This window comes from Perna viridis, chromosome 9 (assembly GCF_037379345.1).
Source record: "Perna viridis isolate PV_CMFRI_1.1 ecotype Kerala chromosome 9, ASM3737934v1, whole genome shotgun sequence".
In the NCBI taxonomy this organism is placed as follows: domain Eukaryota; kingdom Metazoa; phylum Mollusca; class Bivalvia; order Mytilida; family Mytilidae; genus Perna; species Perna viridis.
In genome coordinates this window covers 19,439,721-19,463,446 of record NC_142453.1, presented here as the reverse complement: position 1 = coordinate 19,463,446, position 23,726 = coordinate 19,439,721, and the positions used below count along the sequence as shown (strand labels likewise).

The following is a 23,726-nucleotide window of genomic DNA, read 5'->3' as shown; positions in this document are numbered from 1 at the left end:
CCAAGATACCCTTCCTATTCATAATTACCAGTACCAAAAATCAGGTCAAAATCTTCTTTTAATTTTGTACTGATCTGCAGAAATATACACAAAAAAAAACCCTGATAATTATCGGTGGTTTTTACTCTTAAGAGTTGCATATGTATTGTCCCTTGATTTGTACATTTTGTTATGATTTTAAGCTATCCCGCTGCAAGCTTAAAGTAGTCATGACTTACATTTAAAAGCCTTTAGGGGACAACTATTTGATTCTGAACGGGAGGGAGCCTGAATATTAAAGTTGAAAATATATATTCTGGCCTAAACCTCCTAGAATATAATTAATTTTCTGACCTCAGTACAGATACTTCATATAGTGAAATGGAAATCATGAATAATCTTGCCCAAATGATGTTGAAAATAATTTTTTTGACCCCACAATACTTGCCAGCTTCCCACGTCAGAATCATTTGATTGTCCAGGAACTTGGTAATAAATGCTAGCATGCTACAATTAGAACACGAGGCTTTAGTTTGAATAATTATTTGACTGCATGAATCATACTAAACAAATATTATATAGTTTTTATTAAAATTTGGCCTTTCTCTTCCGTCCTGTGTATTTAGAATCTGGTCGTACTTCCCTGAAAAAAAAACCAAAACATTCTTATCCAACTGTACGACCATACCTTTTATTTCAGATTTTATCCAATCCACTTTTTACATTAAAAATTGCACCCTCACAAATATGTATGGGGGGTGCACTTCTAATAAATATATCGTGGGTGGTAGGTATTGAAGAAATTTTTGTTAGTAACAATATTGTAAAAATCAATCAACATTTCGACGGTGGTGAGGTGGAGAAAAACTGTTCCTTTTTACAGTCATATCATGGTACCACCCTGTTTTTGTCACTGTAGTCTTCACGTTTGTGTCTGTTTTATTACTTTTGCTTGTGCACTATAATTTAAGTAAAACTTTTCCTATCTTTTTGAAATTTTCACGCATTGCTCCTAGGGACATGTTGGAGGGCCCTATAATTTTTGGAGGTTATTGCCAACCCTTTTTGGAAATGGGACTAAAAGTGGGAAAACGGGTGTTATCATTAGAAGTGATAGGAAAAGTTTATTGTTGATCGTTTTTTATGATTCAGTTGTCAATCTGTTCCTTTTTAAATTCTGTTTTAAAAAATGTTTTCATTGTAAGCTTATCTTTAAACACTTTGGAGTTATATGGGGTACAAAATTGGGCCACAAACAACTTTTTAAAAAATTTTCGGTTCCATTTTGAATTTTTTTCATTGGATTCTATATGAAAATTCTGGCTATGTTTGTCAATCAGATTTCAGATATCCTTTAACAGTTTTCGAGATGTAAGGGCTATTCCCATAAAATTTCCCTGAAGGAGGTGGAATGCCACAATGCACAAGGGATACCACCAAGAGAAATAATTTCATTTTTGCAATGCATTAAATTGTATAAAACATCAGAGATATCCCCAGCCAAGCTATATACACATTTGTATTTATATGACATTCCATCCCCTTCAATGAAATTTTACTGGAATAGCCCTGAGGGGTTAAAGGGACCACACCCCAGAAAATTTTGGGTTTTTTTTTATATTTTTTGTCTGATTTTTAAATTTTGTTCTTTATTTGATTACTTACAAAATTACTGCCTAACTTTCCAATCAGATTTCAGATATCTCTTATGGTTTTCAAATTATAAGGGTTCAAAGTTGCAACGCCATAAAAAATTGACTCTATTAAATTTTTGGTCGGATTTTGAAAATTTTAAACTGAATTTCAAATTTTGTGCTACATTGTGTCCAAACCAGTTGTTGTGTCTAAAATGAACTGCAAGTCCCTATGGTTAAGTGCATCAAAAACTAGTATCAGTGTCCACAGTTACCCGAAGTGAACAGAGTTTGGTATGCTGCAGTCTTATCATGCTGTGCTCAGCAAAGCTCTTTATTATTTTACCAAGTATTACCTCTGGTTAAGAAGGAATATTACTAGCTTAGTGAAAATTGTCCACTTCTTAGCAACAAAAACAATACAGAATTCCATGTAGGGTGCCAAAAACCTTCAGCCATGGGATACAGGGTGTGATGTCACAATATTTGATACAGGTCTAAAATTTACACTTAATCAGATAGTTTTCTACTGAATGTATGAAAAACAAACTAATTTACAGTGAAAGTGTAGTTTTACTTTAACATACTTCCGACTGCTGTAAAGAAATTCATGTTAAAAAAACATACTTTCCTTGTCTCCTTCTTCTCTCTTTCTTCTCTAAAATCCAATCTCTACTTTTTTTTGGGTTCTTCCCCTTCATTTGTTTAAATGATTGCCTTTAAAATATTAAGAATATTTACATTTAAAATTGAATCCATTTGATAATATATTTGTACAGCTTACTTTTAACATACAGATACAAAATATTTAGAACTTTTTTTTAAGCTGCATTAGCTGCCAATTTTATTCAGTTTTGATTCTACTGAATTTTGTTGATTCAATGAAATCAGCTTAAAGTAATGCAATTGTAGCAATAAATGTGGATAATACCTACAGAATACTGTCAATACGTTTTTTTCAATCAGAGGAGATCAATAGTTGGTCTAATTATTTTCGCCATTACTACCAGAAATTGCTGACAGGACATTCACCTGGGTTAAAAATACTTTAACACTGGAAAAAAAATAACAGTAACGGATACACACGTGAGCATGTGTCTTGTTTTCATTTCATCTATTTCTTGATTAGTTTTTAAAATAAATAATGACCATAATATATCACAATACGTAAATTTCAAAAAGATCCTTGCGTTATATTCAAACTTCTTTCTTTAATGGCTTGAGTCTCTTAGTCTTCCTTGCCGTTGAATAACCACTTTCACTTTGCAATCAGAACTGTTACTAAAGAAGCGACCCTTACAGTACATGTGTGGATTAAGGTCACGAGAAGTCGCATGCATATGAATTGATCTAGGGCAATTTTTTGTTTTGCAAGACAATAAATATATAGACATCTATTTCATGTATCAAATGCATTTTATTTGTGAATATCAAATGAAATTATACAGGAAAAGTACAATTTAGTAAAAATAATTCAAAGTTAAGGCATATTTCAACAGAAACAAAAATTTACCAAAATGACAGCTAATGCAGCTTTAAATTGCTGAATCCACTTTATGACATCTTTTATCTTAGTTTCTAACTTGGCTTCCATGCGATTATCTGAATACAGTCTTTCCAAAGGTTCGTCGAACCGTTGGATATCACAGGTAAAAATGTGACAGGACGGGTAAAAAAATTCTTGATTCAGGTCAAAATGGACAGTAAAACTAGGTTCAGTCCTGAAAATAGTATGTCATGAAAGGACTGAATGTCCTGAAAAAAAAAAAAAAAAAAAAAAATTGGAAAGACTGTGAAAATGAAGATTTTCAACCATTGAACTTCATGAATCATATATATTGTCAATAGTATTTAATTACAGCAAGTTACATAGTTAACTTTAGGGAATGGAGCAGTTCTTCTTTTTCCTTTAATAGGTAGTTAACAAAACTCTATTTTTCCATAGGTATATATAAATCAGTGTGTGATTGATCAAACTCTACTCCCTGAGTTTACTATGTTACTCGCTGTAAAAACAGGGAATGGAACCAAACCTTTTATCACTGTAGGCAACATGATTTTGTTTAGAATCCGCCCCCTCAGTCCCTAGACCTTTGGGCAATTGTTGCGGTTGTCCTCCAGCAAATAAACACAAAAATATTCTGAAGAAAACAATAAATACAACTTTTATGACCTATAAGTGTGGGTAACCATTAGACTGTCTTAAAAATTTTCAGTATAATTTATTTCATGACATTTTATTACCAGTATACTATACATGTCAAATCTAAAATAAATTTAATAAAAAATGCCCATCTATGATTACAAACATTCACTCTGTAAATGATAAAGAAACATGTTTACATTACCTTTTATTGAACATTTGGAAATCACTATCATATTTATATTATTGGGGAAAGTGTGACTAGGCTTTAATACCATTAAATACATGTAGAACTACCATCTAAACAATCAAAACTCCTCAGCCTTTCTAGTTACACCGAAGAAAAAAACACAGAGGCACTAGGTGGAAGGATCTGTCCAAAATTTTGACCGATCCAATTTCAAAATTATAGTTTTACCGATTGGAATTTTTACCATTACCTTTTTTTCCTAGCTCCTCGCTTTGTGCAAAAATTCTTGACTGAGTTATTATTCTTTATTTCTTGTGATATCTAACCAAATTTTTAGTGCCACCTGGTGGGTAGAACTACTTTGAGTTGCATATGACTATAATTCTGGCAAATTTTTCAAGAAGTGTAGCAGAAATGGCAGTATAGTTCTGATTGTCATCTAAACTAATATTGTAAACATATCAATTTTCATGGTATACTCAATTTTTGCTATTATCATGGAGGAAAGAAAACTGTGAAAAAAAGTATGATGTGTGTAACAATGATCATTTTTTTGAAACTGTGAAAATGGATACCCAAAAATATGTTCACTTGACAACATCCATGAAAATTAATACATTTACAGTGCATGTAAAAAAAATTTAAACACCATTATGTTGGACTGTTGTAATACCAGAAAATTAACTAAACTACATTTTGATGTAAAATGACATCATCACAATAATTTCCTGGATTAATTTCTAAATTGACAGTATACACGTTACTTACTTTTTGGCCTTGGTGCTGTTGGGATAATCAACCACCAAACCTCCTGTGAAACCTGCTCTCATGGCTTGTTGTGTTATTAATTCTAACTGTAATATAAAATGATAAAGATGGCATAGTTTACTATTTTGAATTTGAATCTCTGTTGGCATTCTGTCTACAGAATTTATAAAATATTACAGCTAAATCAAAGTTATCAAGTGGCAACAAGACCATGATTCCGCTGTAAAATGTGGTTGATGAAACTTTGCATCATCACCAGTGATTTAAGCTATGTAAAGTAAAAGATATTTCAATTAAAAGACAAAAAAAAAGGTATGCCCCCCCCCACCCGATTTACTGAGTCTAAGTCCATATTATGGTGTGCACATGCTGGCATTATTCTTCCTCTTATTTTGTATAAAACATAAGATAATGCCAGCACTTTTTTTTTTTTTATTAAATTTGTTCAGCTTTTTAATAAGTTTTTAAGTTATCTTTATCATGAACAAAAACTCTTGCTAGCTAATGAAGACAGGTTCACACACAAATGGTTGCCCCAACTTTTCATATGTGGATGTAATATCTTCAACATGTTTTATATGTGCAATGTATTAGAATCCGTTCAAAATGACTTAAATCATAAAAATTAACCTGTGAACTGTTTTCTGGATATAACTGAAAAACCGCTTTACCTCCTCGACACTGAAAAACAAAATAGAAAATAACTTTTCAAAATTCTAAAAACAATTTACAGAAAAACTAATTTTTTATATGTATAAGTATAAAACACTGGAAAAAAAAATATACACAGGGTATGACGTTAAAGGTTGTCCTATTTCCGGGACAAGTGGTGAATCTTCCATTCAGGCAAGTCAAAATTAAATTACACTTGCCTGGAGGACAATCAAATCTTTTTTTTTTTATTTTTTAATATGTATTTACTAATGGACAGCCTAGATTTCAATTTGGGCAAATATAATTTTTATCAACTTGATACATGGGACAAAGTTCATAAAATGTTAGCATCATAACCTGGTACTGTTCTTAATTTTTATGTATATTACAGTCATGGACAAAGTGTTTCACTAGACTGACGTAATCTAAAGACTGAATTTATAAATAAACATTAAAATTTTTATAAGTATCGACTACAGTATCTTAGAGTAATGAGGATTTGTTTGTATTATGCAGACATGATTTTATGAAGCCAACAAAAATGTGAAAATTGAAGTAAAAATACAGTAACAAAAAAAAAAAAAGAATCAGGCTCCGAAAAAAACACGAGAAAATCATGTTTGCACATAACCTTGACACTACAAAACTTAACAAATTACTTCAGTCTGAGAATATTCTTAACTCCTATTTTATGACATCACAAAGTTTGAATATTCTCAGATGTAAGTGATTTCTAACATTTTTTTGGCATGAGGGGTGGGGCTATATTTTTCAATCATGGGTGTCGTCTTTTTTTCTCCTGTGCATGTACTTTTATTTACAGTAAGATTATTGATACTTCTTGTTTGATAATCATTCAAGCATCAAAGCTAACAATGCATATTTAAAATCAGGAATTCAGATTTCGGAAATTTGAGCAGGCCCTGAAAACCAGGAAAATTGGAAAACTATGAACAATAGACAATTAGTTTTCATTTGGAGATTCAATTTGTGGTTTCTCAAATCCACAAAAAACAACAGTCTGTTAACAAAAATAATTCACATTATAACAGATCTGTTTATACTACTAGATGACAATCCATATTTTTCACAGTATTCTATGGAAATGATCCATAAAATCCTGAACTTTCTGAAATTTTAAAAAGATACTATGGAGATATTCACAATCTGTAGAGAGTAATTTGCAGTGAAAATTCGTAGAAAATACGTAAAATCTGTATAAGTAAACACCTCTGTTATAAGGAGACACAACAATTACTCAGACATATTCTGAGCCTAAAGCTTCTTCACTGAAATTAATTTTGCTATGAAGTACTCATGATCATACAGCGACAGAGATTAATATGTTGAAAGGGATAGACTGGATTTTGTAATATAATCAAGAATTTGTCAGATTTAATCACTGTAAAAATGCAACTGGCTGGTGTTGGCAATAATGAAATATCTTATTATGGAGCAGTTTCACCTTAATTTTAACATAAACAAGAATGTTTTTTTTCTAAAACATTTAATCAGAATATATAGCAAATATCTAATTCTCACTTTGGTCTACAACAAGAATATCACAATAAATGCATAAAATCACTTTCTGCAACCCATTTTTCTTAATATTTATAAACACAAGTAACTAAGTAGAAAGAGTAAATCTCCCAGACATGGTTTTACTAAGCCAAGAAAACAATTTGAAATTAACAAAATCAAAAGTAAATATAAAATAAAAAAACACAAACATAAAAGTAAAATCCAGATTTGAAATTTTTTTCTGATTTAAATCTGAAAAGAGTTTTCAGCACAAGTAGCGATTATATTTTAGCTTTTCATGATTACTAATTGATTATCCTATTAAATAATTGATTATCCTATTAACTAATTGATTATCCTATTAATCATATAGATTTTCTCAACAATTTATTGTTATTTTCAAATAAAATTTTATAAATTTTGTTATCAGTGGATTGATATTCCAAATCACCAATGACAGAAAATAAACTTCAAAAGACAAGTGTTGTGATGTTTTAGCAGAAAATTTTGAGATTGAAAGTACAGAGTTTATTTCACATGTGAATATTTCATATGTTTATTACACAGTAAACATTTGATAACAAACCGCTTTCTATATTCTTGGAGATTCTCATTCAGCAATGAGTGGTTTAAATTATTTCTCCACTCAAAATTGTAAAATTAAAATTTTTAATATTGGAGCTATAGCTAGCATTTAAGAATCAAATAATTTTGCCAAAGAGAGTGGCGAAATATTTATTAGAACAAATAATAGGCCTAAGGAGAATCGATTTCTCCCAAGAATTTGTATAAACCTTGGAAAATGTAAAATTGAAGGCAAACTGTTGCAGAAATTTACATGCATTTTCAATCACTGGCTTAGAATGGGAGAATTATAATTACCAGACATGCATATAGTGTGGTAAAGAACTGAAATAATCTCTTTGGAGGGTGGTGAAATTTCTTGTCTGCATTACAAAGCCACTGTAGTGCCGAAATGCTGGAATAAAAAAGTTACCGAGTATATATTTTTGTACATGTAGGCTTAGGTGAATGTAAGTAAAAAATTTTCATCATACCTTACCCATTTGAATTATAGGTAATTGGTACCTTCAATGAAAACCTTGGAAACTAGTTATCTCCCTTTGATTTAAATTCTCATGTGCATAATACATATGTAAACAAACTTTAATTCTTTTTAAACATTTTAAATTAATGAAAATTAAAACATTTTAATTTCTATTTTTGTGCTTATCAGTTGTTCTGAAATATAAAGAAGAAACATATTTATGTCTTTTTAATGCTTTTCTCTGCTACAAAAAAGCACAATTAAAAAATTGTACAAGTAGAAAGACGGATCTTGACACTATTGCAATGCCATCTGAATCACAAATGTTCTAACCTTATTACAGCATCAAAAGTTCCAGGTCGGAAAGGCATGCCATAACCCATATCACCTAATACTAAATCTCCTTCTACCTCTCTCTCCACTGCTATATCTAAAAATATATAATTTACAAAAATGAAGAATGACGTTTAATACCATTTATTTCTCAGACCAAAATAATTTTCTCGAAAATCAGTTCAGTAATTTGAGAGGAATTGTGATGACAGGTTGCTGCAGTTCCTTAGCTCAAAGGGGTAAAACTCACTCAAAATTTGATGGATGAAAATTCCCTTTTTATGCTGTGAAAGTATTATTGTATGTGGGGTACCAATTTTGAGGTTTTCATTGGTAAGACAAACATAAAACTTGGTTCCTAACGAAAAGGAGATTTCCATTGAAGTGTATATTGAAAACCCCAAAACCATGAATTCAAGAATCTACTACAAACTCGTGTTTCTTTCCTAATCCACAAAAATTGGTATCCACAAATTAAAGTTCTTTCACATTATCACAAAGTTCTTTATTACATATTGTTTCCATACTACAGTCCAAGGTTCGTGAAATCCTCCACAGCAGCTTTCTAAAACAGAACACTTGCATTTTTATTGTTTTTTAGTGATTCTAAAAAACAGATAATATAAAACTATGGAGAAAAAAATCTTGTGTCCCACATTATTCTTTTTTCAAGCCTGTTGATGTAAATACTCATTTTGAACTCATCACAATAAATGTGATGATGACAAAAAAAAATTGTTTACGACTTTCATGCAATCAGTTGTCAGTAAAATATCAGAGGAAAAGTCTGTAATAAACCAATGTATAAATTCATACAAACCTACCAAGCATATCAGAGCTGATATCAACGCCAACCCAGAAATGTCCATTATCAGTCAGACATTCACCACTTAATCCAGAACCACAACTGCAAATAAAAATAATTGAATTTCAGAAGCAACAAGTTTTCAGATTGGATGACTTTTACCTCATATACATGCTTTTATGCTGTGACAGTGGTGTTGTCAACAGTTTTTGGTGATTTACTTGTTATGCTTCAGCACTAATATAACATTGGATTTTTTATTTGAAATAAGCCTAACTACTTAATGTCCATTACAGAGTGAGCACCATATAATTGACAGAAAAAAATACAGTGAAACCTGTTTAAATTGATCCCAGAATAATCCAAAATCCTGTCTATACTGGACCCTGAATAATCCAAAATCCGGTCTCAACTGGACCCTGAATAATCCAAAATACTGTCTATAATGAACACTGAATAATCTAAAATCATGTCTAAACTGGACCCTGAATAATCCATAATCCTGTCTAAACTGAACCCTAAATAATCAAAAATCCTCTTTAAACAGGACCCTGAATAATCCAAAGTCCTGTCTAAACTGGACCCTGAATAATCCAAAATCCTGTATATACTGAAGCCTGAATATTCCAAAATCCTGTCTAACCTGAACCCTAAATAATTCAAAATCTTGTCTAAACTGAACCCTGAATAATCCAAAATCCTGTCTAAACTGGACCCTGAATAATCCACAATCCTGTGTAAACTGAATTGTGAATAATCATAAATCCTGCCTAAACTGAATCCTACATAATCAAAATCCTGTCAAAATGAACCCTAAATAATCCAAAATCCTGTATATACTGAACCCAAAATAATAAAAAATCCTGTCTAAACTGGACCCTGAATAATAAAAAATCCTGTCTAAACTGGACCCTGAATAATCCAAAATCCTGTCTATACTGAACCCTAAATAATCAAAATCTCGTCTTAACTGAACTCGAATATTCCAAAATCCTGTCTAAACTGGACCCTTAATAATCCAAAATCCTGTATAAACGACCCTGAATAATCCAAAATCCTGTCTATACTGAACCCTAAATAATCCAAAATCCTGTCTAAACTGAACTCGACTATTCCAAAATCCTGTCTAAACTGGACCCTGAATAATCCAAAATCCTATCTAAACTTGACCAAAATATTCCAAAATCCTGTCTATACTGAAGCCTGAATATTCCAAAATCCTGTCTATACTGAACCCTAAATTATCCAAAATCCTGTCTATACTCAACCCTGAATATTCCAAAATCCTGTCTAATCTGGACCCTGAATAATCCAAAATCCGGTCTCAACTGGACCCTGAATAATCCAAAATACTGTCTATAATGAACACTGAATAATCTAAAATCATGTCTAAACTGGACCCTGAATAATCCATAATCCTGTCTAAACTGAACCCTAAATAATCCAAAATCCTCTTTAAACAGGACCCTGAATAATCCAAAGTCCTGTCTAAACTGGACCCTGAATAATCCAAAATCCTGTATATACTGAAGCCTGAATATTCCAAAATCCTGTCTAACCTGAACCCTAAATAATTCAAAATCTTGTCTAAACTGAACCCTGAATAATCCAAAATCCTGTCTAAACTGGACCCTGAATAATCCACAATCCTGTGTAAACTGAATTGTGAATAATCATAAATCCTGTCTAAACTGAATCCTACATAATCAAAATCCTGTCAAAATGAACCCTAAATAATCCAAAATCCTGTATATACTGAACCCTAAATAATAAAAAATCCTGTCTAAACTGGACCCTGAATAATAAAAAATCCTGTCTAAACTGGACCCTGAATAATCCAAAATCCTGTCTATACTGAACCCTAAATAATCAAAATCTCGTCTTAACTGAACTCGAATATTCCAAAATCCTGTCTAAACTGGACCCTTAATAATCCAAAATCCTGTATAAACGACCCTGAATAATCCAAAATCCTGTCTATACTGAACCCTAAATAATCCAAAATCCTGTCTAAACTGAACTCGACTATTCCAAAATCCTGTCTAAACTGGACCCTGAATAATCCAAAATCCTGTCTAAACTGGACCCTGAATAATCCAAAATCCTATCTAAACTTGACCAAAATATTCCAAAATCCTGTCTATACTGAAGCCTGAATATTCCAAAATCCTGTCTATACTGAACCCTAAATTATCCAAAATCCTGTCTATACTCAACCCTGAATATTCCAAAATCCTGTCTAATCTGGACCCTGAATAATCCAAAACCCTGTCTAAACTGGACCCTGAATAATCCAAAATCCTGTCTGTACTGAACCCTAAATAATAATAAAAAATCCTGTCTAAACTAAACTCGAATATTCCAAAATCCTGTCTAAACTGGACCCTGAATAATCCAAAATCCTGTCTAAACTGGACCTTGAATAATCCAAAATCCTGTCTATACACAACCCTAAATATTTCAAAATCCTATCATAACTGAACCCTGAACATTCCAAAATCCTGTCTTAACTCAACATTATTTTTTAAAATATTGATTTAAATGTTTTTCTGAACCTTGGTATTCTGAATCAATCCAGTAGGGGTTCAGTTTAGACAGGTTTCAGTGAGTCTATATTACATTCATTTCATAGATAACCTTACTTGAATGTGCAGATTAATAAAAAATACAGTCTTTCAAAAGAGCAATTACATGGCATGTCAAAAGCTCAGCTAGAATTTAAAATATTTCAAGGGTAGTTCTATCATAGAACTTGACTCTCTATCACTTTATCTTACTTTCAATTTATGTTTCTGACTTTAGCTATGCTCAATGTATTATCAATTGTTTAGTAATAATACAAGACTAATTTCTTAATAAATATAGCATCAAATTGTTATTGTGACAGATCACCAATGCTACATGTAATGTTTGCCACAAAACATTGAGTAAAGCTCACTACCCCTAGTACCCTCAACAAAGAACAATATGGTAAAAATATTTTCTGTATCATGAAACCCTAAAAGTCATTCAGAAATGTGAAATGGGAGGCGCACACTGGCACTACATGATATAGAATGTGTGAAAGTTTCATCAAATTCCAATGAGCAGTTTCTCAGTTGCAGATGAAAGCTGGGGACAGATGGTTCTTAATTTTAAGTGTATGAAGCTTGACAATCATTTTGCATAACTGTATTAGATATTTGAAATGGTAGCTACATGTATCTTGCAAGAAGGACTTTCTCATTGTTGAAATAGAATAAATATTTTGGAGCTTGCTTCTACATCTATGTGTCCTTTTTTTTGGCGTGGCAGGACTTGTTCTTCACCTGTTTTTTTGTTGTTTGTTTATTTTGTGGATTAATTTTCCCTACCTTTGTTTAACAGACTAACAGCAGTTTCTAACTCACGACAGAAAATATCACAGTGAGCCAAATAGGGTGAGATATGATCTTCTTTAGAGATGTGCAAAAATGGCTTTATGGTATTCTTTATACCAGCAACATAACAGATTATTTGATGTATTTTAAAACTATGGATATTTTATAGTATAACAGAAGTAGCCTGAGAAAATACTGGGTAGTAAGAACAATGGAGTAATGAATAAGTTGCTGATTAACTTGAACATATCTACTACAGTGATACCTGCCTAACCCAAACCCTGAATAAACCCAAAATCTGAGTAAATCCCACTTTTTGAAGTCCTTTTTTATCAGTTTAAATGTATTTCAAACCAAACAAATGTCTAAATTAAACAAATCCTACAATCTGAAAAAAGTTCTACTTAGACAGGCTTCACTGCATTTCCTAGAATCCATGCGAAGGCCAAAAAAAAATGTTTTTACTGTACCCTGCTGAAGAAAAAGATTGGTAGGTAAATTTAGCATATTGCTTCCTATTAACAGATAATTAAACTTTCCATGGCAGATACCAGACACTTATAATAATAAATGATTCTCTGGTGTTTAGTAGCAGGTTTCTTGTTCAAATACATATTGCAAACCCAGAGATCGCCATGTATATTTAAGAATTTTGCGAAAAGAGTTACAGAATGGGATGTAATTTCTGGACTTCCCATGATTTGCCAATAAAAATTTAAGGGATATGTGATATAAAATAGGGTCGTTCGGGGTGCATTTATTTTTTTTTTGCCTTACCCAACATCTAAGATGAAGCAAGATTCATCTTCAGGTAGCCTCAGCAATTCTAATGCTCTCTCTGATAATTGGTTCTGTATTTCTATCATTCGAGTGCTAAAATTAGAAATGTTATCACAGCATTAAAAGGCAGTATGTGCCTCAATAAAATGTTATAATTTCAATGTACATGTAAGATAATTCCAATTCAAACTAGTAAAGTCAGTTAATGATTTCTGGAAATGTGCAGTACATTATATGCAATAATTATCCCTAACTGATATCATAAGGTTACAAATTACTGATTACTGTTACATATATCTTCCATAAAAGTTTGCCAAGTGGATGAACTCTTTCAGTGGCAAATCCAAAAGGGAGAGATCGGTTCTGAAAAGTGCAAAATTGGGAAAAAAATAGCAAATACTTGCCTGGAATAAATTTCAATGTCTTGAAAATGAAAAATCAGAATTATTCCAAATTATTAAAGGGAGCTTCCCAACATAGATATTTACACTTTCTTATTAAAGTTTCAATTTAATTTGTGCACGTTTTGAATTATCCTGCTAAAATGTGCAGGAAGGATAGACAATCAAGGAAACAAGTTTGGGGCATTAAAAAAGTTACACTGATTTCAATATTACATTTTTACCACAGATCTTTTAGTCACAGTCTTTCAAATTTCAACAGCTGTCAATAACAAGGTCAATTATGACAAGATATTCAAACTTAAAAGCTACATGTGTATTACAGGTTGGGAGACAGAATCCAAAAGACCAAAGAACAAATTGGTATAATAAAGGAAAGATTCTACCTTATAAGACTAATTTACTCAGATTTTTACTGTCCCCACTTTCGCTAAAGCGGGGAAATATATATAGAATTCAACTTTCCTTCCGAAATTGTTTTCTGGAGTGTAACTTTTGAATGCCTAAACAGAATTTCACCAAACTAAGATAGTTAAAGGCTTATGAGGTAGGGTAGACCCATATTGATTTTGAGGTCAGTAGGTCAAAAGTCAAGATCACACAGACTTAATGAAATAGAATTTTGGAGCCAAAATTGGTTTCAGGAACTTTTGAAGCCTTCACTGAATTTCACCCAACTCTGATAGTTCAGGGCTTATGAGGTAATGAAGACACCTGTTTATTTTCAGGTCACACAGACTTAATGATATAGCATTTTGGAACTGAAAATTGGTTTCGGAAGCATAACTTTGAACACCTTCATAGAATTTTCACCTTCATTGAAGGCTTATGATGTCAGATTACTTAAGACACTGATTAATTTTGGGGTTGGTAGGTCAAAGATCAAGGTCACACAGCCTTAACAAAATAAATTTTTAGGGTCAAAAATTGATTCCTGGGCATTACTATTGAATGCTCTCATGGAATTTCACCAAACCTGGGTAGTAATAGGCTAATGAGGTAAGAACTGATTTTGAGGTCAGTTGGTCAACCCTACTTAATGAAATAGAATCTTTGGGACAAAAACTGGTTTACGGGGCATACATTTTTGACATTTTCATATATATATAACTTACATCAAATTTACATAATTAAAGGCTTGTGAAGTAAGGAGGACACCTATTTAGTTTTGGATCAGTAGGTCAAAGGTCAAGGTCACACATACTTAATTAAACAGTCTTTTGGACATTCTTGGGCATATCAGATGTGTAGCATTTTATAAAACTAATGGAATCACACCATTATTATAGTCATTGCTTGATTTGATCAATATCTGAAATTACTTAATAATATCAATGATTGAAAATTAAATGTAGGAGAATGTCTTTCACTCCAAAACAACCAGTATATTATACCTACTTAAAACAGTAGATAACTTTCCAAATAGGAGAAAATTTCATGTTAACTGAAAAGAGGGAATAGTAAGTCAGACAAATATGTCATATTTATTGTCACTTCTTGCACAGATCATATAAGAAAGAAAACCGTCATTAGAGTTCAAGGTCATAGGCTCACATCATCTATACATGTATCTACTTCGATTACCCTTTCCACAATAATATTCTGTTAAATTTTACTTTGGTTGCAAGAAGGAGGACCTGAAGCATTGCTCTTGGTGAAATTTGTATTGCTTATTTTTAAATTGGAATGAAATTCCTAACAAAAACAGTTTTCAATAGACCCTTTTGTGGTAAGTTGGTGAGCATGCTCAATATACACTTCTGCAAGGAAGGGCTTAGGTAGAACAAAAGAATTTTCCTTGCAGAAGTGTATATTAAGCATGCTCATCAACTATCCCAAAGTTAGCACGAAAGGGTCTATGTTCATGTATTTTTGAAATCCGTTTTCCATACTTAGATGTATATTTTCTTGCTTCATCTTCATTGTAGAACTGTAAAAGAAGAAATAAATATTCATGAAGAGAACTTTATAAATATCCCTTTGCCTGATATTTCTGGTGTTTTAAGTACCATAACTCTGTGGCAAAAAAAAGAAAAGAAAACAATGAAACACTGTATCAGTCTTAGAAATGATATATTTTCCCATACTGAACTCTCATTCAACTGAAATACAAAAATGTACATCACAATGTAAAATCACATTGTTTCTCTAATGTCAGAAGATCATTCAAAAGCAATTCTAGTGTCATATTTCAAGACTTCATATAAATGTAATACATGTACATGTACATAAATTACATTTACATTGTAACAACATAATGTATTCTTCAGTGTATTCCACATACTTTTTTTCAACTTTTTCTCTGTTTCAGTAGGGGAGTTTGGGGTATACACCAAAAATATGGAGGTGCTAGATTTTTTTCTGGAGACACTTTGGAAATCAGCACCAAGGTTGTCATTAACAACATCAAATCATTTTCTATTTTCGAAAACAGTTTTACATGTATATAACAAACAAACAAAATTTTACAATAGATGTTAAATCCATAAATGCCATTTATAGTAACTAAACTCTTTCAACTGTGTGCAGTAGAGTAATAACAAGAGTGCAAACCTGTCCTCAGGCCCTGGTTAATTGTCATTTACATGTAATTATCAAATAACAAAAAATCAATTATGAAGTTGAAAACAATTGTCACTTATCCTTTAATATGCTTGATGGCCTACTTCCAAATGTCAAATATCAATATACAAGCTTGGTAAATTAAAAATTCTTTTTCATAAACTGTCAAAGTTTACCATATTGATGCAATTGTTTTAGTGAAAACCCCAATTTGCATATGAACAGGTATTGTAAACATTGAATGGATCCAATACATTGCAGTATTTTATTCAGTAAATGGCTAACAAGCACAGGGAAACATAAAAAATACTTCTATTCAAAAGAGTAATAATAAAAGGAAATATGCATTTCTGGGAATTTACTAAAATCTTTTTCTCAATGTTGTCTTTATGAGTTTTTTGTTCTCGCATCCAAATACGCATTATGCATGGTAATAAACTTTTCCCTTCTATTTCCCTTACCAAGAAGGGTGTCACGGTTTTCACGAATGCCTGGAATACACAGAAGAATATGATACATGTATATGTATATTTATATTCTTTCAATATTAAATAAGAAATTATGAATGAAAAGTTTACAGACATTTAAATAGTGATAAAGCTCCCATATGTGGCTTAATATGTAGATGTAGAGCAGATATTTAAATATCTAAGGTTATAAGGAGAGGAAAAGTTTTAATTTGTCTTATACATACAATTTCAGGAGGGGCTTGTCTTTCAGGTCTCCCACCATGTGCCATTGTTGATATTTTGCCATGAAATCTAAGTTCATGAAAGCAATTTCGACTCGATCCTTTTCATTAGGACTTACACAGTTTTTCACATTTGTCCATAATTTACAATTCAATAAAATTTGAAAAATACTGGGAATGTGAATAATTATATAATGTTTAATGTTCTATGCAAGGACAGTGGTTCTATAGCAAATTTGGGTAACGGGTTTGATAGACTTAATTTTGGTTATGTTTTTATTAATCTGTCTCATGTAAGTGGTTGATAGAAACGTAGAAATATATGTGATATGTCATAACAAATTGACAACATTATTGACATCGATGAAATCTTTTTCTTAAAAAAATGTTGTATAAGTTTCCACGATATTTTGGCTTTTGTTAAAACCACAACGCTGATATGGGTGTAAAAGTTAGTTCAAGGGAGTTTGTTTGACGTAAAGATACTTAAATCCCATTTGATGATGAATTTTGTACGTAAATTCAGTATTTGTGGACTACAAGTACAAGGTCAAATGAACAGTACTACATGTAAAATTGCTAGTTCTAATATAGGTAGTCAGAAGATTATGCATAGCTACTTACATAGACAGTGGATTAATACTTTGAAACAGTCACGGTTTTTCTCTAGTTCTGCAAATAGAAATATAAGGAAGTCCAGCACTAATTATTATGATATTTTAGATGTACCAGTGAAAGCAACACAAAAACAGATTAAAGATTCTTACTACTCGTTGTCCAAAAAGTTTCATCCTGATGTAAATTCATCACCGGAAGCTATAGCTAAATTTCAAGAAATATCACAGGCATATGAAGTACTTGGAACTCCCTCTACTAGAAGAATGTATGATCGAGGAATATACAATCCTGAATATGCAAGACGAAAAAGAGAATATACTGATCATAGTGAATCACAGTTTCATCAAGAGAAAGTGTTCAAGAAAAGGCAAGCAGCTCCTACTGGAAGGACTGAGCATTATAATTATGATGAATACTACAAAATGCACTATTCTGAATATAAGAGACGCCGTGATAGTGCAAGGGCTGCTGCTGCTTACCAAAAGCAACTTAGGCTTTTAAGAGAAGAAAATAGAGGAATGAATTCTGTATTTGAATTTTGTGTAATTGTTTCAGTTGTATCTATTCTATTTTATTTAATTGTTGGATGATAGCATTAATACAATTGTATATAATGTACATGTATGTAATTATTATATAATAATTAACTTTTAGACCATTGTAAAAATCTAAGTCATGATGATTCCAAGGAATTCAGTTGTTAATCAGGTTTACATGTACATGTAGTTCTTCCAATTTTTACAATTCTCTAATTTGAAAAAAAAATATGTACTAGGTTTCAGACACAAAAAAATTACGGTACTTGCAAAATATGATTGAAAATACATTTGTACGTGTAATATGAGGAATGTATACAAATATGTACATGTAAATGTACTTCTTTTACTTTTATCCTTTCATTGATTCCTACAATCTATAAATGTACACAGTGTGTGTAAAATATTCCTTTAAAGTATGAACATACATGTACATATACATATTGTACATGTACATGTATGTGCATCAGATGTATTATATACACATACAATATACATTGTAGTCAAGTAACATTTTACTGAAAAAGATGCCCCGGACTTTTAATGTTCCTAATTTCTTCTTATCATGCTTATTATGGTTCTGTTAATAAATGAGAAGTCTGTTTTTGGAAATGAATCCAACAACAGGGATATTTAAACTTTATATAAACTAAAATGTACATGTAGATCTTCCATCGCCAGATGAATAAAGATAAAACAGCATCAGGGTGTTTTTCGTTCTTTTGTTTTTAGTTTTCTCAATCAAAAATTGCAATTAAATTACCAATTTTTTACCATAAACCACTCTCTGCCCTCTTCTTACAATACACAGTACATTTAAGATTTTATTTTTTTATGAACATTGTACATCACATGTACATATACATATAAACAGTTGCATGTACATGTGTGTAGGTATGGTCAAATTATTTTAATTGAAAATTTTGCACATGTTACATATGATGTATCAATGTTTCTAGATATGATTTTATTAGTTTTTAAAACAAAACAAAAATATTCAATAGTCATGAGTAATGGTGTTTAGTAAAGTTATTTTTTCCTCTGTTATTGATATGCAGAAGACCTACATTTGTACGTGTATTACATGCACATGTATCATGATTATGTGATTTCAGTAATTTTTAGCTGTGATATAATTAGTTTCAGGGAAATGGTGGAGAAGTAGATACATGTACATGTAGTAATTTACTTCCCTGAATATGCACAAAATGTATTATTAATACAGATCTTGATTGAATCAAGTACAGTTCAGCTTTATACACATACCAATGTACATCATGTACATGTAGATTGTGGCTAAAATTACCCATTACTATAATCTAATCAACCTACATGTACTTATGGAGTGTAAGAGATTAGATAGGCAGAAAATAGCTTACCAGTCAACCTCTATAATTGCTGTAGTGCATACATGTACTAACCAACCAAGTTTGTGACTTTGGTTTTTCACTTTGCTATTGTTTGTTCACATGGGTGCTATATTTTTTGTGATAATAGTAATTGTATTGTTCATTCTATTCTAAATACCTTATGAAAGTTTACAATATTACAATAACAATCAGTAAAAGTGCACCAATATATTTAATTTTTGAAAAGCTGATCCTCTCATCTTCACTCATCATTAAGGTATATCCATCTGCACCATGAAAACTGATTAATCAACGGGTCATAGTTTTCCTTTCCTCGTTTATCTAACTCGGATTTGACTTTTTATTAGCAACTCGGCGGGTGTTTCTAGAAAAGCGGAGGATGCTTACCCTACCGGTGCACCTGGTCCATGCTCCCAGTTTTTAGTGGAGCCTGAGTTGCTCATTTGATTTTGTTACTTTGTATGTGTGATTTTAGTTACTTTATGTTCTTTGTTGTGTGTCTGTTTTCCACGTCTGGTCTTTGTCCTTGGATTACATTCTTTTGATTACCGCTATAACCTTGGTTCCCTTGATTACTCCTACATAAAGTATTTGGTTTAACATTCTGTCATTTGTGAAAATACAGGTCATTTATTTCACGAAAAAATACATGTATTTATATAGACTAAACCAAAGTATTAAAGTTGCAGACTTAGTTTATCAACTTTCGTCATAAATATAATATTGTAGTGGATAGTTAAATCTGTAAGTCTGGATTATGAATGTCAGTTGTCAGTTTTATGTAGTTGTTTTGGGCAATTGGATCTTTAATATACCAGTAATACCCTGAAATTTCATGCACTTCTGAGCATAGTTTGATAGTGAATAATTTTCATAACTTTTTTTATGCTTGACTGAAATAAACATTTTTAAAAATATATTCTATGAAAAATTCATACATGTACATGTGTATTTACAAATGTTTTGACTTTGACTTTTTAAAATATAAGAAAAAACATAAGGATGTTTGTATGATCACCACAAATTATACCTTTAAACTTCATACTACAGCCACTGACTTGCATTGACTGTACATATACATTTTTACCAAATTTATCTTTTTGTTGTGGTGTGACAACTACATGTATCACATATTCATACAGTTTTTGAAGTTGTTAGCATGTCACCCACTTCAAACCAATATTTTTTCTAGTTGAAAACTTTAAAATTTGCTGTAGTGTATAAAAACAGTAAAAGTACATGGGCTTGACATAATCTTATAAATTCCAATTAAGATAAAACTGGTAAAAAATGCATGGGACAGTTTATGTTTTATGTCACTGCAATATGAATTGGATTTTAAAGCACCAACTTTTTTACTTGTGAGGAAGGTCATGGATATTTTTGAAGAAAAAAATAATTATTTGAAATTAAGGGGGAAAATTTTTTTTACTCATGCATCGAAGTAAATTGAATTAATAATTCTATATTTTACCCATTCCTTAATTTAAGGCACATTTTCAAATAAAAATATATACTATTGATTGTGGTTGCTGTGCAAAAAAGTTTTCATCTGAAATCAAATTCCAGCTGCCCCTCCTCCTCTGGGTAAAATTGTAGGTGCCTAATTGAATATTGAATTTGTTTCCATTGTTTTTTTTTTATCTGACAGAAAAATCTGTTACAATCTTATTATGTTACAGTGAAACCTGTTTTAACCAAACCACTTAGACAGGTGCTTTGTTTACTCAGGTTAAACTAAATCTTATTACACCTACAATGTATCAGTTGTTCCATTCCATCACTGCATGTTGGACATAACAACACCCAGACCATTCTTCTTTCTGTTCAGATGACCTTTTTTTAAATCCTCAGCTTTTTTTCCATTTGAATAATGCTTTCAAAATAATTAAAGTTGAAATCTGATTGGCTGGTCAGAAAGGTCATTAGAACAGAAGGTAGAATGGAGTGTTGTTAGATCCTACATGCAGTGATTAAATGGAACAATTGATAGGTCTTATTTTAATTAGATTTGGTAGAAATACATGTACATATAATAGATGTAAAAAAAATACTTTAATAAGTGTCTGGTTTAGACAGGTTTTCAGATAATGCAATGATTAGTATGGACAAGTTTCATTGAATTTTGTTTTCATTGTCATTGTTTGTTGTCATTTTGTTTCTACACAACACCTTGAGGTGTACATGTATGGATCTCTGTCAGAGTTTACTACCACAAAAACTTGCATTGATTCTTGTTTTGGCTTGCATTTATTTTTGGGGATTTAATAGTGGCCAAAAACAGTTTTTTTCAATACATGTTTTGATTGCAGATCGAATTAGTTATGTCAGGTCTGGGATTGGAATTGCCCCACCTTTGGTTGGAAAACGTTTTGCTACTCTTAGACAAAATTGAGTAAATGATATCCTAAAAAGAAAGCTGCTTTATTTTTAAAAAAAATCTGGATTTGAATGTCAATTGACAAACACCCCCAAAAAAATAATTTCTGATTCAATGTTTCTGGAAGTAAAAAAAAAACATAAAAAGCACCTTATTTTTTGTTTTAATTATGGATAGTGATCTTATAAGTATGATAAGTGAATATTTTATAATACAAAAGCTGAGAGTTTTCATCCATTGTCTCTGTGACATATTAACCATATCCATTCTCTTTATATTAAATTTTTTCTTGATGTCATTGATTTCATAAAAAAACCTCAGACCTAAAAAAATAACTTTGAAAGGGGGTACCTGAGTGTCCAAACTATCCACTTTTGTTTAAAATTTGGTTAGTTTTGTGCAGAATTTGGGCAAAAATGAGCTTATAATAGCCTGCCCCCCCTTTTTTTAAAATACATGGATCCACACCTGATATATCTTGGTTTGTCTGGCTGTCATGTACAGCAATAAGATGAGAAGGAACAATTTGATTATTTTTTGAATGAATAAAAAAATAAATAATTGGAGGTTAGTAATTTTATTCCATATAATGGAACAATGTATCTATATTCAGCCAGAAACAGATGAGCTGCTAACAATGTTTTTTTTTTTTTTTCATATGGACAAATTGAAACCTATAAATCACTCCCTCACTTTGTTCACTCGAGACTCGAGGTATAATCACTAATTATTCCATCTTTAGTGGTTGGAAATGAACGTATACAACATATGAGTACTGTGGTTAAAATCCTTCCATTATAATGTATTCAAATAAAAAAAAAACAATTCAGAAAAACCTAGGAACAAAACAACACAACCATAACAGTGGTATACCAGTATTTATAATCCGCATACAAAGACCACACAAGGATCAAATCCTTCAAGTCACTATTCAAATGTATAAAATATACTAGGAAATGATACTAGATATAGAAAAAAATTGCTACATAATGGAGGCATATATCCCTTCCTTCTGATGAGATCTTAAGTTGCTGAAGTCCCCAAAAATCTTGCAGTATTAAAATAAATGAAAACTGTGAAGTAGTATGCACATCTACAATTCAAAACCATATATCCGGCCAAATTTGAAAGCAATCTGCCAAGCACTTTCAGAGGAGTTGCGAAATTCTCTCAAGTCACGTCCCATAAATATTGCAAATCATTTAACATAGTGCATACAATGATAATGTTCAGGGTTAAGAAGAGGTTTTTACTCGAATAAAGGAAATCACATGATGAACTACCTTAGGTAGTTCATCATGTGATATTCACTATTCATGCATGTTCTGCCATTTTTGTTAGATTTTCAGACTCCTCTGGTTTTATCCATTTCTTAGCATAACTATTTTTCCCCAGTGACCCATGCTTATTTTTTTAAAATAATTTCATTAAACCCACCTTAAAATGTTGTTTGAGAAGTTTTGTATGAAATTCTTGTTATTTCTGCAGGGTATTTAATAGATTAAACCTACATACAAATGAAAAGGTTTGCTGAGCACAGCATGATGTGACCACAGCCAGTTCAACTCTGTTCAAATGAGGCAAGTGTGGACACACTATTGGTTTTTGACACAATTAAGCACAGGGACTCACAAATTATTACAGACACAACAAATGGTTTGGACGCTACATTGTACAATATCTGAAAAATGGACCAAAAATAAAAGTTGATTTTTTTGGGGTATGTCCCTTTGACCTCTTGTAACTCGAAAGCTGTAAGAGATATCTGCAATCAGGTGTTTCATTAGGAATCTAAAAAAAAAATTTAAATGGATCGAAAATAAAAAAGTCTATTTTTTAGGGGTTTGGCCCCTTGTAAATCGAAACGGCCCAAAACACACAAATCTGCTGGATACATTTGTTTTCCAGAATTAAATAAGAAACACACAAAAAAAAAAGCAAGGAATAATCAAAT

At 31.4% G+C, this 23,726-nt stretch overlaps 2 protein-coding genes across 2 annotated transcripts; one reads left to right on the top strand and one right to left on the bottom strand.

Annotated features, from left to right (window-relative positions):
* Nucleotides 1–506: 506 nt before the first annotated feature.
* Nucleotides 507–16,982, bottom strand: LOC148607221 (18S rRNA (guanine-N(7))-methyltransferase-like). Its single transcript, XM_088545589.1, has 11 exons — nt 16,872–16,982; nt 15,508–15,545; nt 13,212–13,307; nt 9,095–9,177; nt 8,271–8,367; nt 7,772–7,868; nt 5,345–5,395; nt 4,715–4,800; nt 3,647–3,754; nt 2,241–2,330; nt 507–622 (listed from the first exon to the last, which is right to left on the bottom strand). The coding sequence occupies exons 1-11, from the start codon at nt 16,914–16,916 to the stop codon at nt 568–570; spliced, it is 846 nt and encodes a 281-aa protein (XP_088401715.1). The 5' UTR covers nt 16,917–16,982; the 3' UTR covers nt 507–567.
* A 214-nt stretch (nt 16,983–17,196) lies between these two features.
* LOC148607220 (uncharacterized) lies at nt 17,197–22,338 on the top strand. The gene has a single exon (XM_088544037.1). It carries the CDS (start codon nt 17,369–17,371, stop codon nt 18,074–18,076), a length of 708 nt encoding a protein of 235 aa, XP_088400163.1. The 5' UTR covers nt 17,197–17,368; the 3' UTR covers nt 18,077–22,338.
* Nucleotides 22,339–23,726: the final 1,388 nt, after the last annotated feature.